Source organism: Macaca fascicularis, chromosome 8 (assembly GCF_037993035.2).
Source record: "Macaca fascicularis isolate 582-1 chromosome 8, T2T-MFA8v1.1".
NCBI classification, from domain to species: domain Eukaryota; kingdom Metazoa; phylum Chordata; class Mammalia; order Primates; family Cercopithecidae; genus Macaca; species Macaca fascicularis.
In genome coordinates this window covers 3316914-3332596 of record NC_088382.1, presented here as the reverse complement: position 1 = coordinate 3332596, position 15683 = coordinate 3316914, and the positions used below count along the sequence as shown (strand labels likewise).

The 15683-nt window shown below is 40.0% G+C and overlaps 2 protein-coding genes across 3 annotated transcripts in view; one reads left to right on the top strand and one right to left on the bottom strand.

Moving 5' to 3' along the window:
* The window catches only part of CSMD1 (CUB and Sushi multiple domains 1), a 2045798-nt gene extending 2036134 nt beyond the window's left edge, over positions 1 to 9664 (top strand). The window contains exons 69-70 of one of the 2 annotated variants that reach the window (XM_005562521.5): positions 2399 to 2531; positions 6251 to 9664. In XM_005562521.5, the coding sequence (XP_005562578.3) occupies positions 2399 to 2531; positions 6251 to 6410 (293 nt within the window). In that variant the 3' untranslated portion in view covers positions 6411 to 9664. The remainder of the gene's footprint in view (positions 1 to 2398; positions 2532 to 6250) is intronic. The other variant, XM_065518732.2, reaches the window with a different exon arrangement.
* Positions 1 to 15683, bottom strand: part of LOC107130599 (uncharacterized) — a 70050-nt gene that overhangs the window by 3407 nt on the left and 50960 nt on the right. The window contains exon 6 of the mRNA XM_065519944.2: positions 8475 to 8536. The gene's annotated coding sequence lies outside the window, so the exon portion shown is untranslated. The remainder of the gene's footprint in view (positions 1 to 8474; positions 8537 to 15683) is intronic.

The following is a 15683-nucleotide window of genomic DNA, read 5'->3' as shown; positions in this document are numbered from 1 at the left end:
TTATGTAATTCACAAACATCTTCTTATGTGGTGTTCTTTGTTTTCATGTGAGGTGTCTTGGGACATGTAGATTTCCCAGCATTTTATTATTTGAATTTTGATATCTATTATGGATAAAAGCGTGTAGCTTTGTTTTCAGATAAAAGAAAGTAACTATGGTTAATGTAAGTAGAATACACATTTATAAGAATGAGACAGAGAGTCCCAGAATTACAGAAACTTGGAGATCAATGTATGGCAACATAATGGAAACTAAAACATATTTGGGTGCTGAAATGCTATAAAGACAAAACTTTTTTTTAAATTTTGCAAATATATATTGAGCACATACTGTATTCTAGCTTTTGTTGCAGGTTCTGAGGATTCAAGAGGAAAGCTAACCAAACCAAACCAAACCAAACAAAAACCCTGGCTTCAGGAAGCTTCTATTTTTGTGACTCTGAGTCCGAGTGAACATTCCCTCTGTGCCAGGCATTGTTGTAAGCCCTTGAGTACTAACATATGATTTTCACAACCAACCCATGAAGTTGGTGCCATCTGAGTAGGGCACCACTGCTCTCTGTTGGACAGCACCAACCCTGGTCACCGGACATCACTGCTGCCACCACTGCTGCTGCTAGGACCACCCTCAATGTGCGCGCACACACACACACACACTTACGTTGTCCCCAGGGTTCTAGAACCCCTTCACCCATGGAACAAGTTTTAAACCATCACAGAATGTTTTGCATCCCTCACTTCCAATACAGTGCCTGGGGTGGGAACATCCAGTTGGCCTCACTCACTGCACATCCATAACCTGGGTGCTCAGATTGCAAGAGAGCAGACGTCTGGCATTTTCCTTTTGCATGATGATGGGACAAATCTCAAAAAGATATGTAGTTGTAAAAAGCCAACATTATTCCGAAATATGTTCCTATTGGATGTTAATATTGTAGGCAGTCATAATCCTACATCGATTGAAGCAAATGGCAAATAATGTCATTTGAAAGTTTTTATATGAAAATTAAAGAATGTTGATACAAATAGTGAGTTAAAGATTTTTAATATTTGATTGATTTTTTGCATTTCTGGTTTATATAACAATAAATAAAGCAACATCTCTTTGAATTTGACATTTTATAAATTCTGGAAATATGAAAACCAGATCAGCTTCTTCTTAACAATTCTGCTATATTGAGATGACGCCAATCATAATTCATTGCACACCTGCATTAAGTGACTCCATGCAATTAGACCAAATCCATCTCAAAATTGTATTTTGTTAGTACACTCTTCAAGAACTTGTTTTCTTCTTTGGCAACAGTTGCTTAATAAATATTTGTGGATTTGAATTTTTAATGCTTTCCTCTCAGTACCATGCAATGAGACACTCCATAGTCGTGTATTATAGAATGGATGATTCTATCACCTTCATGATACATGAAGTATTTACATTTGCCTTCCTTTCTAATGGATAAAAGGTATATTTTAGGCCGGGCGCAGTGGCTTAGGCCTGTAATCCCAGAACTTTTGGAGGCCGAGGTGGGCGGATCATTTGAAGTCAGGAGTTCGAGACTAGTCTGGCCAACATCATGAAACCCTATCTCTACTAAAAATACAAAAAATAGCCAGGCATGGTGGCGGGCACCTGTCATCCCAGCTACTTGGAAGGCTGAGGCAGGAGAATCACTTGAACCTTGGAGGCGGAGGTTGCAATGAGCTGAGATGGCTCCACTGCACTCCAGCCTGGGCGACAGGGTGAGCCTCTGTCTCAAAAAAAAAAAAAAAAGAAAAAATAATTAATTAATTTAAAAAGTTGTATTTTAGCATTATTTTGTGTCTTCATGGAAACTTGCATTGTGACGTTGAACTATATTTTTTTTTGAGTATTTCTAAATTCTGATGTGAATTTCAGAATCTACCTAAAATAAAGGCGGATCAGATAGCACCATCCTATTCACATATGAAGAATGCAATGCCATTTGTATGCATAACTGGGATATTTACATAATTTCAATGACATATTTTGCTGAGTCTGGCCTTAAGACAGAAACAAACAGCAAATATTACTGACCTCTGAATATAGAAAACATATATAAATGTTTTCAGTTAGTTTTTGTGAAAATACCTATAACTATAAACAAAAGTCAGGATGTAAAGTGACCCTTTTGCCTTTCTCACATTTTAAATGTTGGGACTCTTTCGTAGTATTCTCCATGATTAGTAGGAAATAGTTTTTTGTCTTGGTCACTAAGTAGATATTAAAATCTTTAGAAAAGAATATCAGTTGGTTTCCTGTGAAATGGTAACTCCGTCTGCTTCTTGTAGAGTTCATATCCATTTATAAAATGTATCATACTTATTTCTTCAAGCAGAGTACAGTAACAACAAATTGAATATTTCCTTTATCTTCCAGATCCCTTAAACCCAGATCAAGACTCTTCGAATCATTACCACGGCACCAGCAGTGGCTCTGTGGCGGCTGCCATTCTGGTTCCTTTCTTTGCTCTAATTTTATCAGGGTTTGCATTTTACCTCTACAAACACAGGTACTGCAGAAACACCATCTATTTGAGAATGTTGTGAGTGTAAACTATGGGTTTAAGTAATGGGCATGGTCTCGTGCTCACATGCACACGTATTTTATATTACTATGCAATGTTCTCTTTTTTTGTAATCAGCTTTTGAGTTCTGGGGTACATGTGCAGGATGTGCAGGTTTATTACCTAGGGAAACGTAAGCCATGGTGGTTTGCTGCACAGATCAGCCCGTCCCTCAGGTATTAAGCCCAACGCCCATCAGCTGTTCTTCTTGATGCTCTCCCTCCCCTCAACCCCCCACAGGCCCCAATGTGTGTTGTCCCCCGATGTGTCCATATGTTCTCATCGTTCAGCTCCCACTTACGAGTGAGAGCAGTGCACTTTCTTACACTAACAATGCTTATTTCTGAAGATTTTTTGTTGTCTTTTTTGTTGTTTTCTGCCCTACTTTTTAAGCAGGATACATCTAAGAAATAAGAGAATAAATGACTGAGTTGAGAAATAATTTTTTTCTTTCATGTTCAATTGAAAGATGAAATAAAGGATTCTATCTCTATATTCAGGCTCCATGGCCAGCCATGAGAACCTTTAGAAGGTATTTCAACCTTCCAGCAAAAGGTTGAACAGAATGTTCTCTATGGCCACTTTCAACTCTGTGAATCTGTGATTGATAATTGTTTCACTGATTCCTTCCTTCAACAAATACAAATGTAGCTCTTTATATGCAGTAAGCAATATAGATGTTCCATCTCTTAAAAAACTGTTCGGAATATCCATTAATTTGCAAAACTCTACAAACTGCAAAATATCAAAACTTGGGGACAACCAGCTTTAGTGAACTAGATCCTTTCCTTGGGATGAATGTGGATGCCAAAAAAAAGGATTATTTTGGAGGAACTATAAACTCCTTGTACATTGTATTCATATATGGATAATACATTCCTGGAGGAATCTGGAAATGCCAAACTACTCAAAAATACTATTTGAAATGGTAGCATTAACTACAAATAATAAGAAGTAAATTATGATCCCCTGAAATAAAATTACGTAGGTTAAATAAATATCAGTATATAATACGGATATTTCACTTAATTCTGGTTAACAGAAAACAGAAAAACTGTCATGATTTTTTTTTAACAACTCATGAATATGTGCTTTCTCTTTAAATATGTGCTTTCTTGTAGTCACTTTTGAAGTACACAGTAGAGAGAATGTTGCTTCAAAGGTGTATTAGCCGCTTGTACCTATGTCTTCAGTTCCCTATGGCTGGTAATGTTCTTTCTTTAAGAATATGACTCAGTGAAAAAACATTTCAGATGATATTTACAAAATGAAAGATTGGCACATCTGTATTAATTTTTTGGAAGAAAAAATACCCAAAACACACAAGTCTGATGAGCCTTATCCTTGAATTTCTGCTCAGGACTAGTTTAAAATTTAGTAAATGTAGAAGGATATGCCACTACCTTATCCAATAAGATGCCATAATTAGAGGGGCTTCTCTTCTTAAAGGGATATGCACTAAAAATGTATCTTCTTTCAAAGGTTCCTCAGGGTCATATAATATCCTTATAGAGACACATACTGTAGGAACTTATAATTCCTACAAATTTATTTTTGGTTTTGATTGGCATCCACATTAACCCCAAGGAAAGGGTCAAGTCCATTAAAGCTGTTTTCCCTTAACTTGCCTGCAAAGATGCAAACCTTCATGTAAGTCTGGGATTGTCTTGGCCTTTAAAAAGATAACCCCACATAATTATATATGCATATTTATACATAAATATGACTTCTGATTATATCTTAACTTTAAGACAATGTAGCATTGGGGGGTATATTCAAAATACACACCACTTTTAGTCATTAAACCTGAGCATCTTCCCTGTCAATGTTGAGTAGTTGGGTGTCTCCGTGAAGGCAGTGCCTTGGAAAGAGATCTCAGATTTCAGAGCCAGATATAAGGGAGACAGCACTTATTTTTATGTAAACTTGATGCCTCCTCTGGGCCAGTGGGGAATCTGTCGTCATCACACCTGCAGTCTCTCCCTTCCTGACACTGCACCAAGACCAGGAGGCTGCCCTGCATGTTGAATATGAAGGAAGCTCTTCCCTCTCACAGCTCTCAAGAGGGTGGCTATGAGGCCACTGTGACTTCTCAGTCTGTTGGGTCTTTTCATCCTCTACTTCTGTGCCATAGGAGCGAGGGATGGTGGAATTTTTGCAGAATCAAGGAAGTCCAGGGCTCAGTTGCCAGCAGCACATCAATTCATTTCCTTCAAGTTCTCACCACCTGGTCAGGAAAGCACCAAGCCTGTAGCACCCTCTACACTGGCTTCTGAGGCTCTGCAGACATATTTCTTAATGAATTGGCTCTGTATTCCTCCAGAAAAACCCTGTTTCTGCTCATTTTTGAGTCTGTTGCTTGCATGTGGGGAATTGCTTCCTCAGAGCCCGAGGTCCTGACAGCCCTCTGCCAGGTGCAGCTGCACTCGTGCACGTCAGCATCCAGCTGCCGCCAGTTCCACTCTGGGGTTGCATTTCCCTAGACATGAAGGGACTGTGGCAGCTTGTGATCTGGACGATTGAGTGAACATTTTAGCCAGGTCTTCATTCACGAGGGGCTGGATTTGTTTGCTAACTATCGCTGCTGCTGGCGCATTTTCCAAGCGCAATGTCGACCTCTCCCACTCCAAGGGCAGTTACAAATTGCAGTTCTGCCGTTTTCTCAGGGCCATGCACTACTTACTTCTCTTTTTCTTAATGAGCATGTGTAACATAAGGAAGTCTACTAGTAAATGACTCGGCAGAAGTTTCTTGACACCCGATGTCAAATGATGTTTTTGCGAGCATGTTTATGTCCATTAAATTTCTGTTTTTGCCACGTGGCACATTTTTCTTATCTGATTTCTTCCGGAATAAGGAAAGAATAAAAGGAGCCAGAGCCAGACCAGACATGATTCTGTCTTTTCAGTCTGAAAATCCTCTAATTCTCTATCATAGGTTGTATGTACGGGTTTTCTTTTAACCAGAAAATGTGATAATAGTTTAATAATGAGTATAGTTCCTTTTTTATAAACAGATTCATTTTTAACTCAACAGAGACAAAATAAAAAATAATTTTTTTGTGAATATTAGTAACGACAGTGAACTAAAAGCTTAAACTTGAAATTTAGCTTAATCATACAGCCCTAAAGGCTAGGCATATGCCCACAACCTTATTTTACAGAGTAGCAGAAAGTTTTGTGACTTAAACAAGGCCATACAACTTATCAGTGATAAATAGACATCCAAAACAAAACCAGTCAAATTCAGCCTTTAGGACCTTCCCAATTTCCCTGGGGCATTTGTAGGAAGCATAAATAAATCTTTGATCCCGGCTACCCAGGAGGCTGAGGTGGGAGGATCGCCTGAGCCCAAGAGGTCCAGGCTGAAGTGAGCTGTGGTCGTGCCACTGCGCTCCAGCCTGGGCAACAGAGTGAGACCCTGTCTCAAAAAATTTTTATTTAATTTTTGAAATTGCTTCACTTTTTAAAACCCATTTTATATTCCCAGTCACCAATTTAAACAAATAAACTGACAGGTGTGCAGGTGTGGACGCCTTCCTTCTTTGCAAACGTCCTGGCTGTACTACTCCCTGCTCTGTAGACATTGTCTCCTGCACCCAGTCCCGGCTGCTAAATCTCCAACTGAAACCAGGATTCTAATGATTTGTTTTCTGTTTTCCTTAGAACGAGACCAAAAGTTCAATACAATGGCTATGCTGGGCATGAAAACAGCAATGGACAAGCATCGTTTGAAAACCCCATGTATGATACAAACTTAAAACCCACAGAAGCCAAGGCTGTGAGGTTTGACACAACTCTGAACACAGTCTGTACAGTGGTATAGCCCTCAGTGCCCCAACAGGACTGATTCATAGCCATACCTCTGATGGACAAGCAGTGATTCCTTTGGTGCCATATACCACTCTCCCTTCCACTCTGGCTTTACTGCAGCGATCTTCAACCTTGTCTACTGGCATACGTGCAGCGGGGATCTCTACTGAAATGTGCCAGAGTCTTCTGCGGATCAAAGTACACCTGCGTTTTCATTCCGAAAGTGGGTTCTAAATGCCTGGCTGCACCTGTTTGACATCAAGGCACACTCCAGGAAGACTGCCACGTCACGCCGACACGTCGTACTCAATGCCTCAGACTTTCGTATTTCTGTGTTGCTGGGATGCCTTTCAATGCAATCTTCTGGGCTCGTGGATCTGTCCTTCGGGTGCGGTGACAAAATGGTAGCACCACAATATGTGTTCTCTTGTGCGTGTGTGTGTGTTTTTTTTTAACCCCCATGAACATGAATACTTTGAGAAAAATAAAATAATAAGCTTTCTGGAAGAAGACACCTTTCTGATAGAGGCACACACCTACAAAGGCTTCACTCTGTCCTTCCGAGACCTGGCAAGCTTTGAGGACCTCACAGCTCCCCTGTGTGTTCATCTCTAGGGATGTTTGCAAATTTCCCAATCAGCTGTTCTGTCGCAGAATGTTTGATGCACAATTTTTTGCACTAGTGTGTTATGAATGACTGCGTAAGATTCTGATAAAAAATAAATTATTTACACAGGGTTTATACACACTATCCATTGTATATAAGCATTCTTTCATATTATCAAGCTAACCATTCCACCATCAGCTTAGTTGGAGTGTTAGGGAAAAGTATTCCTAGATATGGCACAGATTTAAAAGGAAATACAGTATTGAAGAGATTTATTTTATTATTGCTTCAATTAGCTCCATTTATGTGTTGACTTCATTGAAGAGGTCCAATGAGAAAATAACAGAAGCCTCCTTATTTCCCAGGTTTTCCTCCTTTAGTACCATCCTCATCCAATTACTGTCTCTCCGATACTACTTAATAGCAGGGGGTTTGCAGAAATTTCTGTTTGCCATGTAAAACTGTGAATAGTAATTTATTTTAGATAGTTGTTGAACTTGTGAGTTTTAACTCACAATGCAGCCTTCCCTTTTGCAGTTTTTTTGTTTTCTGTTTTTTGGGGTTTTTTTTGTTTGTTTGTTTTCTTTGTCTTTTAGTGTGCCATCGATCTTTGATATTGCATTGAAGGACAATATACCACAGTAGCACCTTGAACTCAGTGAAAATTGTTCAGGATCAAAATACTAAGTGTTCTTTTAGAGGGAAGGAAAAAGTACACACACTGTCCTCTCACAATGATATATTTTATACATTCATTTGTTATTTGTTTCATGCTTTATAATTCCAGATGGAAAGGTAATTTCAGTGACTTTTCAGGTTTAAATTACATTACAGGTAAATGAAAAGTTATGGTACAAATAAAATCGGTATGATCCCCAGGGTGAATAAAAATCAAAACATGAAGTAGAAGATGTGACCAGGAGGATGTTTATGTAACAAATTCAAAGTGAAGATCATGTTTATTTTTACTTGTTTGATAAAATATTTTTGAAATGATAATACTTATTTTATTATTTGATATTTCAGTACCTATCCAATTGTGGCAAATTTTCACATTTTAGATTGGCATTGGTAATAGAAATGTCAGAATGTTCAAATTGGCCTTCACGTTGTCGGAGTGAACACATTCACACCTAGCTTTAAGACTGATTTATCTGTCGGTCTACTGAAGGTTTCCATGTAGGACTTCAAATGTGAATAAAGGAAAAGCGGTCAGGAAAACAGGGCATTCTCTGGAGAGTCACGTGTTTTGATTTGGACATTTCCGTAGAGCTCAGCTCCCAGTGCTGTGTTCCTCAGTGGAAGGGGTCTCTGCTGTCTGGGGACTCACTGGCCTCTCCTAGGGACTCCTCTGTCTTGTGAACCCCACACTGTTGGATTCCGTATCATTACGCTGAATTCTCTGCACAGTTTTCCCTGGCCAACCTACCCACATCCTTGGAGATTTGCTTTGCCAATGGGAATCCTTACCTTGCTGTTTCACAGTAGACTGCTGGACGAGGTCAGCGGGAGTCGTGCTCCTAACACACACACTGAACGAAACAAAGAGAAGACGGTTGAAAGTGTGAGGAGGCTCGTGTGCAAGGGAGAACAGGGTTACTATACATATTAGGTGTATATATATACATACATACATATATATATATTGTACATATCTAAGTTTGAGTCATTCAAACTAGGTGCAAAATGCTGACTTCAGAGTCTGAATTAATGTCTCTGTTCCCACATCCCTGACCTGCTCCCTGGTCAATGATGCTATGAAATCCTGAAATGACAGGACATACATACATACAAGAAACCACATATCAGATTAGATATGATTTTCCTTTGTGTGCAAAGTCAAACTGTCCTAGGGTTGCCAGTTCGAAGCATGTTATTTAAATGAAAAAAAAAAAATCAGTGGAATTCTCTTGTGAGAATTCTGCCTAGTTTCTTCCTAGGGTTGTGTGCAGTGTTGAACGGAGTCTCCGCAAGGTGTTGGAGGATCTCGTTTTAGGGCAGTCAGGAGCTGTGCTTGCTGAGTTAGGTCTAGAAGACTCTTCCCTGAAGGCAACAGGAACACGCGTGAGGGACGCGACCACACGCTAACACAGGACATGTGCTTCAGAGCTGTTTAAAACTGCTGCTTGTTTTACACACACATCTTGCCTTTTTTCAGGCTAGCTGCAATAATTTTTTTCTTCTGTAAAATATTTTGTAAACAACAACAAAAAAGCTATTATAAAAAGGGGGAAAAAAAAAAGAACGCTGGCATTATGATCAGGAAAACCCATTGTCATCGCCGACCCTCCCTCCCGTCCCACCACACGCTGCTGTCACGACGTAGGTGCGAAAGACCTTTTTGTACAGAGATATATTTTTTATGAAGAATTTGTAAAATTATTAAATATGCTGTAATTTTTTGATTAATGTAGGTACATTGTTAAAAAATAAATGTTTTTACAATACAGAACTGTAATTTTCCCAATAATGTAAAATGTACCATCTCTAGCTGATTTTCAGTTCCAATCCTATTACACATGTATTAATATTAAAGTGGCCTGTTAAAATGAACAGTATCTTTTTTTGTCGAAAAAAATTATAAAGAGGGTGTAATATAGCCTGTGCAATGCCACCAATCTTTAAAGCAAATCAGAGTTCTAATTAAATATTTAATTTTAGATTTCTATTTTTGTGTGTGAATTTATTTTCGCTTTAATATGCGCACCTGAGTCCCTTGCAGGGGAAGGAAAGAGAGTCTTCATAATGAGCCTTTATGGTATTCAAAATGAAGCTCCATATTTTTCCCATGACATTCACATCGTCATGATTAATCAACAGCACATTTAGCAGGAACCATGAAACGCAGAATAGTAACGTTGAAGCTGACAGATTTCTTGATGGTTTGCATTAAAAACAGTAAGAACCCTCGGTTTCCTTCAAACCAAAACCTACGTTTTTTATGATTTCTTTTCAATTTGGGAGCTCTGTTTGTAAATGTTCACCACACTAAAAAAATGACATGAAAGAGAACTATAGACCTACTTAAGAGAGCATTCCAAATATCACAGTTAAAGAAGGCGCAAAAAATCATACAGCTTTTAAAATTCAGAACCAGCCGTCCCCCATTCATTTCTGGGCTGAGAGAAAACACAAGTCCTTGGTGGCCCATCATGCTGAATGTCTTACAGTTCAACAGAATGATACACTAATTTCTCCGAGAGTGAAGTTATTACAACATGAAAAACAACCGATACTTTTTTAAAAATAGCCCGACGGTGGCTTTGCAGTGACCGAGTTTTGATGTCCAACTTGCAATCTGTATCTTGCTGGCCAGCAACTGCATTTAGGTGCCATTTATTGAGGAAATACCAAGTGCGAGACACTGCACTTGGTGACTCGCAGACGTTGCAAAACCCCGCCATCCAACCAAGTGTGTGTTACCACTTTCATCATTCAGGTGAAGAAGCAGAAAGATACATAAGTTAGTTGATTTACCCAATCACGCACAGATAGGCAGAGCTGATACTACAGGTCAGGTTTCTCTTGCTTCAACATTCTTATTTTTCAAGAAACCATCACATTATGAAATGCGTCCAATATTCCCTTTCTTATGCAGTTATTGTTTTTTCTGAATTCTTCTGTTGTTCTACCTGTGAATCTTCTTTCACTTCATCGAGAAAATAACTACCAAACCTAAGAATTCAAAGGGAAATAAGTACTCTCATGAATTTTCACATTCCACAGAATGCTCATACATAATACACCCTCTTGAATTATTAACACATTGAGTTGAAGCTTCCTGGGGCAGCAAGAAAATAGAGATCCCACAATGTGTTCCACGCTACAGTTCTTTAAAATGATAAATAAAATCTGTCTTGCTCTGTGCCTTGGAGTGCTTTTCTAAAATTATGGGGGTCCTATAATTATTTGATGTACTAAAGGATGCAGAATAGGCGAGGGTGTTACCATCCATAGCATGGACATCCGTGGCTATTGAAACCCAGTTTGCGTCTTCTTCTCCTGTGGGAATGGCACCTGGACGTCCCCTGAGAGTCACTCCTCCCGATGACGATCAGCTTTAATGAGCATTGGTCACAATTCCTTGACTGTCCCCGACTGGGCGTGGGGGAAGCGCACTCCCGTGGTTGAGCTGGGGCTGTCTCCCAGGATTTGGGGCCTGACCTGCAGGGTCAGGTACATTTGGCTGAATTTACCCTCAGGCCCTCAACCCACCCCCTGCCAGGAGGTCAATCTTTCATTCCACAGGGTCACTTGCATTCCCACGACCTGGTCACTGGGCTTTTCTCTTAATTCTGGGAACAACCCCATATCTTTTTTTTTCCTTCAAGTTATCCAGGCTTAGTTACTGTTACTTGCAGTTAAGAACTAGACAAGCCATAATTACCACGTAGACTGAGAAAGAACCTCAGAGATTCACCCCGGCTCACAAAGCCTCTACGTGGCCAACAATTGGGGCTGCGCACTTCCAATCCACTTCCCTGAAAGTGTGAAACACCATCCTCAGCTCCACTGTCTCCGAATGATATAATGACGAATTACTAGGCCTAAATGACAGTCACAACTGCTCAGACAGCTGATAGAGTTACTAACAGCCTCCTTTGCTGCATTTAATCAAAACCCTTCAGAGGGATGAATGCTTCCAGATGCATGCCCCAACCAGAGGGCCTGGAAGTCAGTGGCTTTCAACAAGCTTCATGTTCTTTAGAGGATGGCAGACACCCACTATTTGCTGCTTTTCACTACTAAAATATCTTGGGCTAAAGGATAGCAAGGATTGTTTTGCAATACTGCTCAGAAGACCTGTTGGTTTGCTTGCTTTAAGGTGTTATTCTTTTGCGGATATCACAGCAGCTTTTAGCTTATCACAGAATTTCTGAAGGGAAAGTGCAAGATGACTCACTTTCCTGGTTTTTTCAGGCTGTGTGGACGCCTTAGTCCATGGGATTATATATAAATGAAGTATTGAATGGGGGCTGGGCGTGCTGGCTCATAACTGTATTCCTAGCACTTTGCGAGGCTGAGGTGAGAGGATCGCTTGAGCCCAGGAGTTCAAGACCAGCCTGGGCAACACAGGGACACCCTGTTTCTGTAAAAAATGATAATAAATTAGGCAGCTGTGATGGCATGTGCAGTCGTGGTGGCATGCATCTGTTTTCCCAACATCTTAGGAGGCTGAAATGGGAGGATCTCTTGAGCATGGAGGTCAAGGATGCAGTGAGCTGAGATCTTGCCATTCCACTCCAACCTGAGTAACAGAGGGAGAACCTGCCTAAAAAATATATAAAAATGTACTTAACTGGAAAAGATAAGACTTATGCTAAGGGAATTACCTGGTATTTCTTCCCACTATTAGTGTGCTCAATGATTTCTGAGCATTCAAAAGCCACCCTGCAACTGGAGGTCTGGGGCAGCCCAGGACAGGACTGCCCATCTGTATCAGGTCCTGGCTGTGTTGGAGGTGCCTTCCAAGCTTGGGGCATGGGGTGTAGCTCTGTTTTGGATGTTGTCATGATAGACTATGGTGTTCAATTCTGGTAACCTTCCTGTCCTGGCATCTCTAGGTCAATAAGCACAAACTTTTGGGTAAAGTTGGTGAATCTCAATTCTCTACAAAAGCATGGGTCAATCTATGCACATTTTGGACAAGTAAATTGGAGCTGCATGTATTAATACAGATAAATCCCCAAAACATGCATTTCACTTAAGCAAAACAAAGTTGGGGAAGAATGTGGACAGTATAGAGACAGTCTTGCTCTCGAACGCTTCTCATTGTTAGAATTTTCCCACCACATTCACACAGTTCAGCCCAAGGCTCCCCCTCAGCCCAGCACCCTGGGCAGACTCCTGCCTGAGGCACTGGGGCCCCCACAAGGTCGCCTGGTCTTTCGGTTCCGCACCTGCTCCAATTGTACTGATGAGGTGCTCCCTCTGGCCATCTGCAAGGGCTCTGGGACTTCATGGTTAACTTGACTGATGTCATTGACTCTGCTCCCATTACCTTTGGCCTCCAGAGTCACCTTTTCTTCTGTATGCCTTTACCACCAGCCTGTTTCCACCTAGTGTCCCAGCTTTTATTTCCAGACTATCTTATTTCACAATAGAAAGCTCATGATGAAAGTCTTAAAATCTGCCTCTCAGGTAGAGTTTGAACACTGACAGGTGGAAAGTCAAGGACGTGTATAACTTTCCAGAATTCATATGAGCTCATTATTCTTTTTCATCACGTAAAAAAAAAAAGGACAAAAGAGTACATGAGGGAGAGAAAATGTCATCCCAGAAAACGTCTTGAATTATTATGATTCTGAGATGGAGATTACCAAGACGACGTCTCCCTGTATTGGTAAGAACCTAGGTTTAAGAACTGTTTTAGCATCTTCTTTAGAAACCAGAGTTGACACAAAGGGAGAGAGCAAGGACTAGAGAGCTAGAAAAGCTCTTGAGCGTCAGCTTCTGAGCTTGAAAGGGAGCGTTAGGGGGCATCGCCTGAGTGCTCCGCAATCCCATATCTGGCTTTTAGGGATATGTCTGCATTGTCTCATTTGATTTTGTCAGCAACCCTGTGGGGCTAGGTACTGTTAATAACCTTAATTTCTAGAATAGAAGGTAAAGTTTTAGAAAGGTGAGTTAACATGTCTAAAATTAGAGAAACTGTCTCTAAGATCTAAACTACAAGACTCTGATGAAAAAAATCAAAGAATAACTAGAGATACATTCCTTATTCATCGATAGGAAGCCTCATTACTGTCACGATGTCAGTTATCGATAGTGATCGATATTAAATGCAAATTGATCTATATTTGCAAATCGAAATTGATGTATACTAAATATGATTCCAATGAAAATCCCAGTAAGTTATATGTGGATATCAGCAAACCGATTCTAAAGTTTATACAGAGAGGGAAAGATTCAGAAGAGCCAATACAGCAATGAAGGAGAAGAACAAAGTCAGGCTGGGTGCGGTGGCTCACGCCTGTAATCCCCACAGTTTGGGAGGCTGAGGTGGGTGGATCACAAAGTCAAGAGATCGAGACTAGCCTGGTTAAAATGGTGAAACCCTGTGTCTACTAAAAATACAGAAAAAAAAAAATATTAGCCGTATGTGGTGGGCCTGCAGTCCCAGCTACTCGGGAGGCTGAGGCAGGAGAATCACTGGAATCCGGGAGGCAGATGTTACAGTGAGCCAAGGCTGTGCCACTGCCCTCAAGCCCTGGGCAACAGAGCGAGATTCCATCTCAAAAAAACAAAGAACAAAGTTGGAGCACTGACATTACTCAATTTTAAGGCTTACTATAAAGCTACAGTAATCAAGAGTTTGCTCTTGACAACAAAACAGATAAATCAATGGAACCGAATAAAAAACTCAGAAATAAACTCACATAAGTTTAGTCAACAGAGCAAAAACAAAAGAGCAAAGACAATGCAGTGAAGAAAAGATAATCTTCCAACAAATGATGCTGGAATAATTGGGCATCCACATGTAAAATTTTGCTAATTGTCAATGATGGAGCAGGCACCTGGACTCAGGAGCTCTGACTGAGCTCAAGTTCCTGATCACCTGATCTCAGAAAAGGTCTCCAGAAGGTTGAGTCAGTACGGGAGCGTAGCAGTAGCTAAGAAAGGTCAGACTTCAGGACATTGTGAGTTTAATTCAAAAGACTTCAGGCCATTCTGAGTTAACCAGTGATCGCTACCACAACACAATTCTTAAATTCCTTCTAATAATAGAAGTAACCCTGTGATAGTTTCCAAGTTAATTGTATTTATTATTTAAAAATCTAACTTTATTTTAAGTTCAGGGACAGGTGTGCATGTTTGTTACATAAGTAAACTTGTGTCATGGGCCTTGGTGTACAGATTATTTTATCACCCAGGTATTAAGACTAGTACCTGTTACTTGTTTTTACTGATCCTCTCCCTCCTCCCACCCTACACCCTCTGATAGGCCTCAGTGTGTGTTGTTCCCCTCTGTGTGTCCATGTGGTCTCAACACTTAGCTCCCATGTATAAGTGAGAACATGTGGGTGTTTGGTTTTCTGTTTCTGCATTAGTTTGCTAAGGATAATGGCCTCTAGCTCTATCCATGTTCCTGCAGAGGATATGATCTCATCATTTTTTATGGCTGCATAATAGTTCAGGGTGCAACCTAATTTTCTTATTATTAACTTGTACCTCAGTGTCACTTCCTCTAAGGTGTATTTCCTGACCCATCTTTGATTTTCACTTCTCTGTTCCCACTTGAGTCTGGAATTCAACTCTATCAAAGCACTGATAATATTTTAATTGCATGTATTGATTTTATGTCTCCGTTTTGTAGATGAGGCCTCAAGGCCACGGAGACGTTAAGTTGTTTCTCAAACCCAAAACCACGTGGTACCATCTCTGGAACGTTAGATTTTTCGACACCGAGAAGAAAATAGAAATATTTCATAATATTTCCACCATGACAAAGCTACTATTACAGTCTTATAGAACTTCTGAAGTATTTTTCCACATACATTGTTTGTTGAAACCACCAAACTGAATTTACAATTTTGTGCAAAAATATCATACCTATTATGAGCACAATTTCTGTATGTTATAAATTATTCCTTAGATATTTTGATAGAGTTAAAATAATTTTAAACAATTCATCTAAGATGCCAGTTATTAGACCCTTAATTTATGTCTACCATTTCT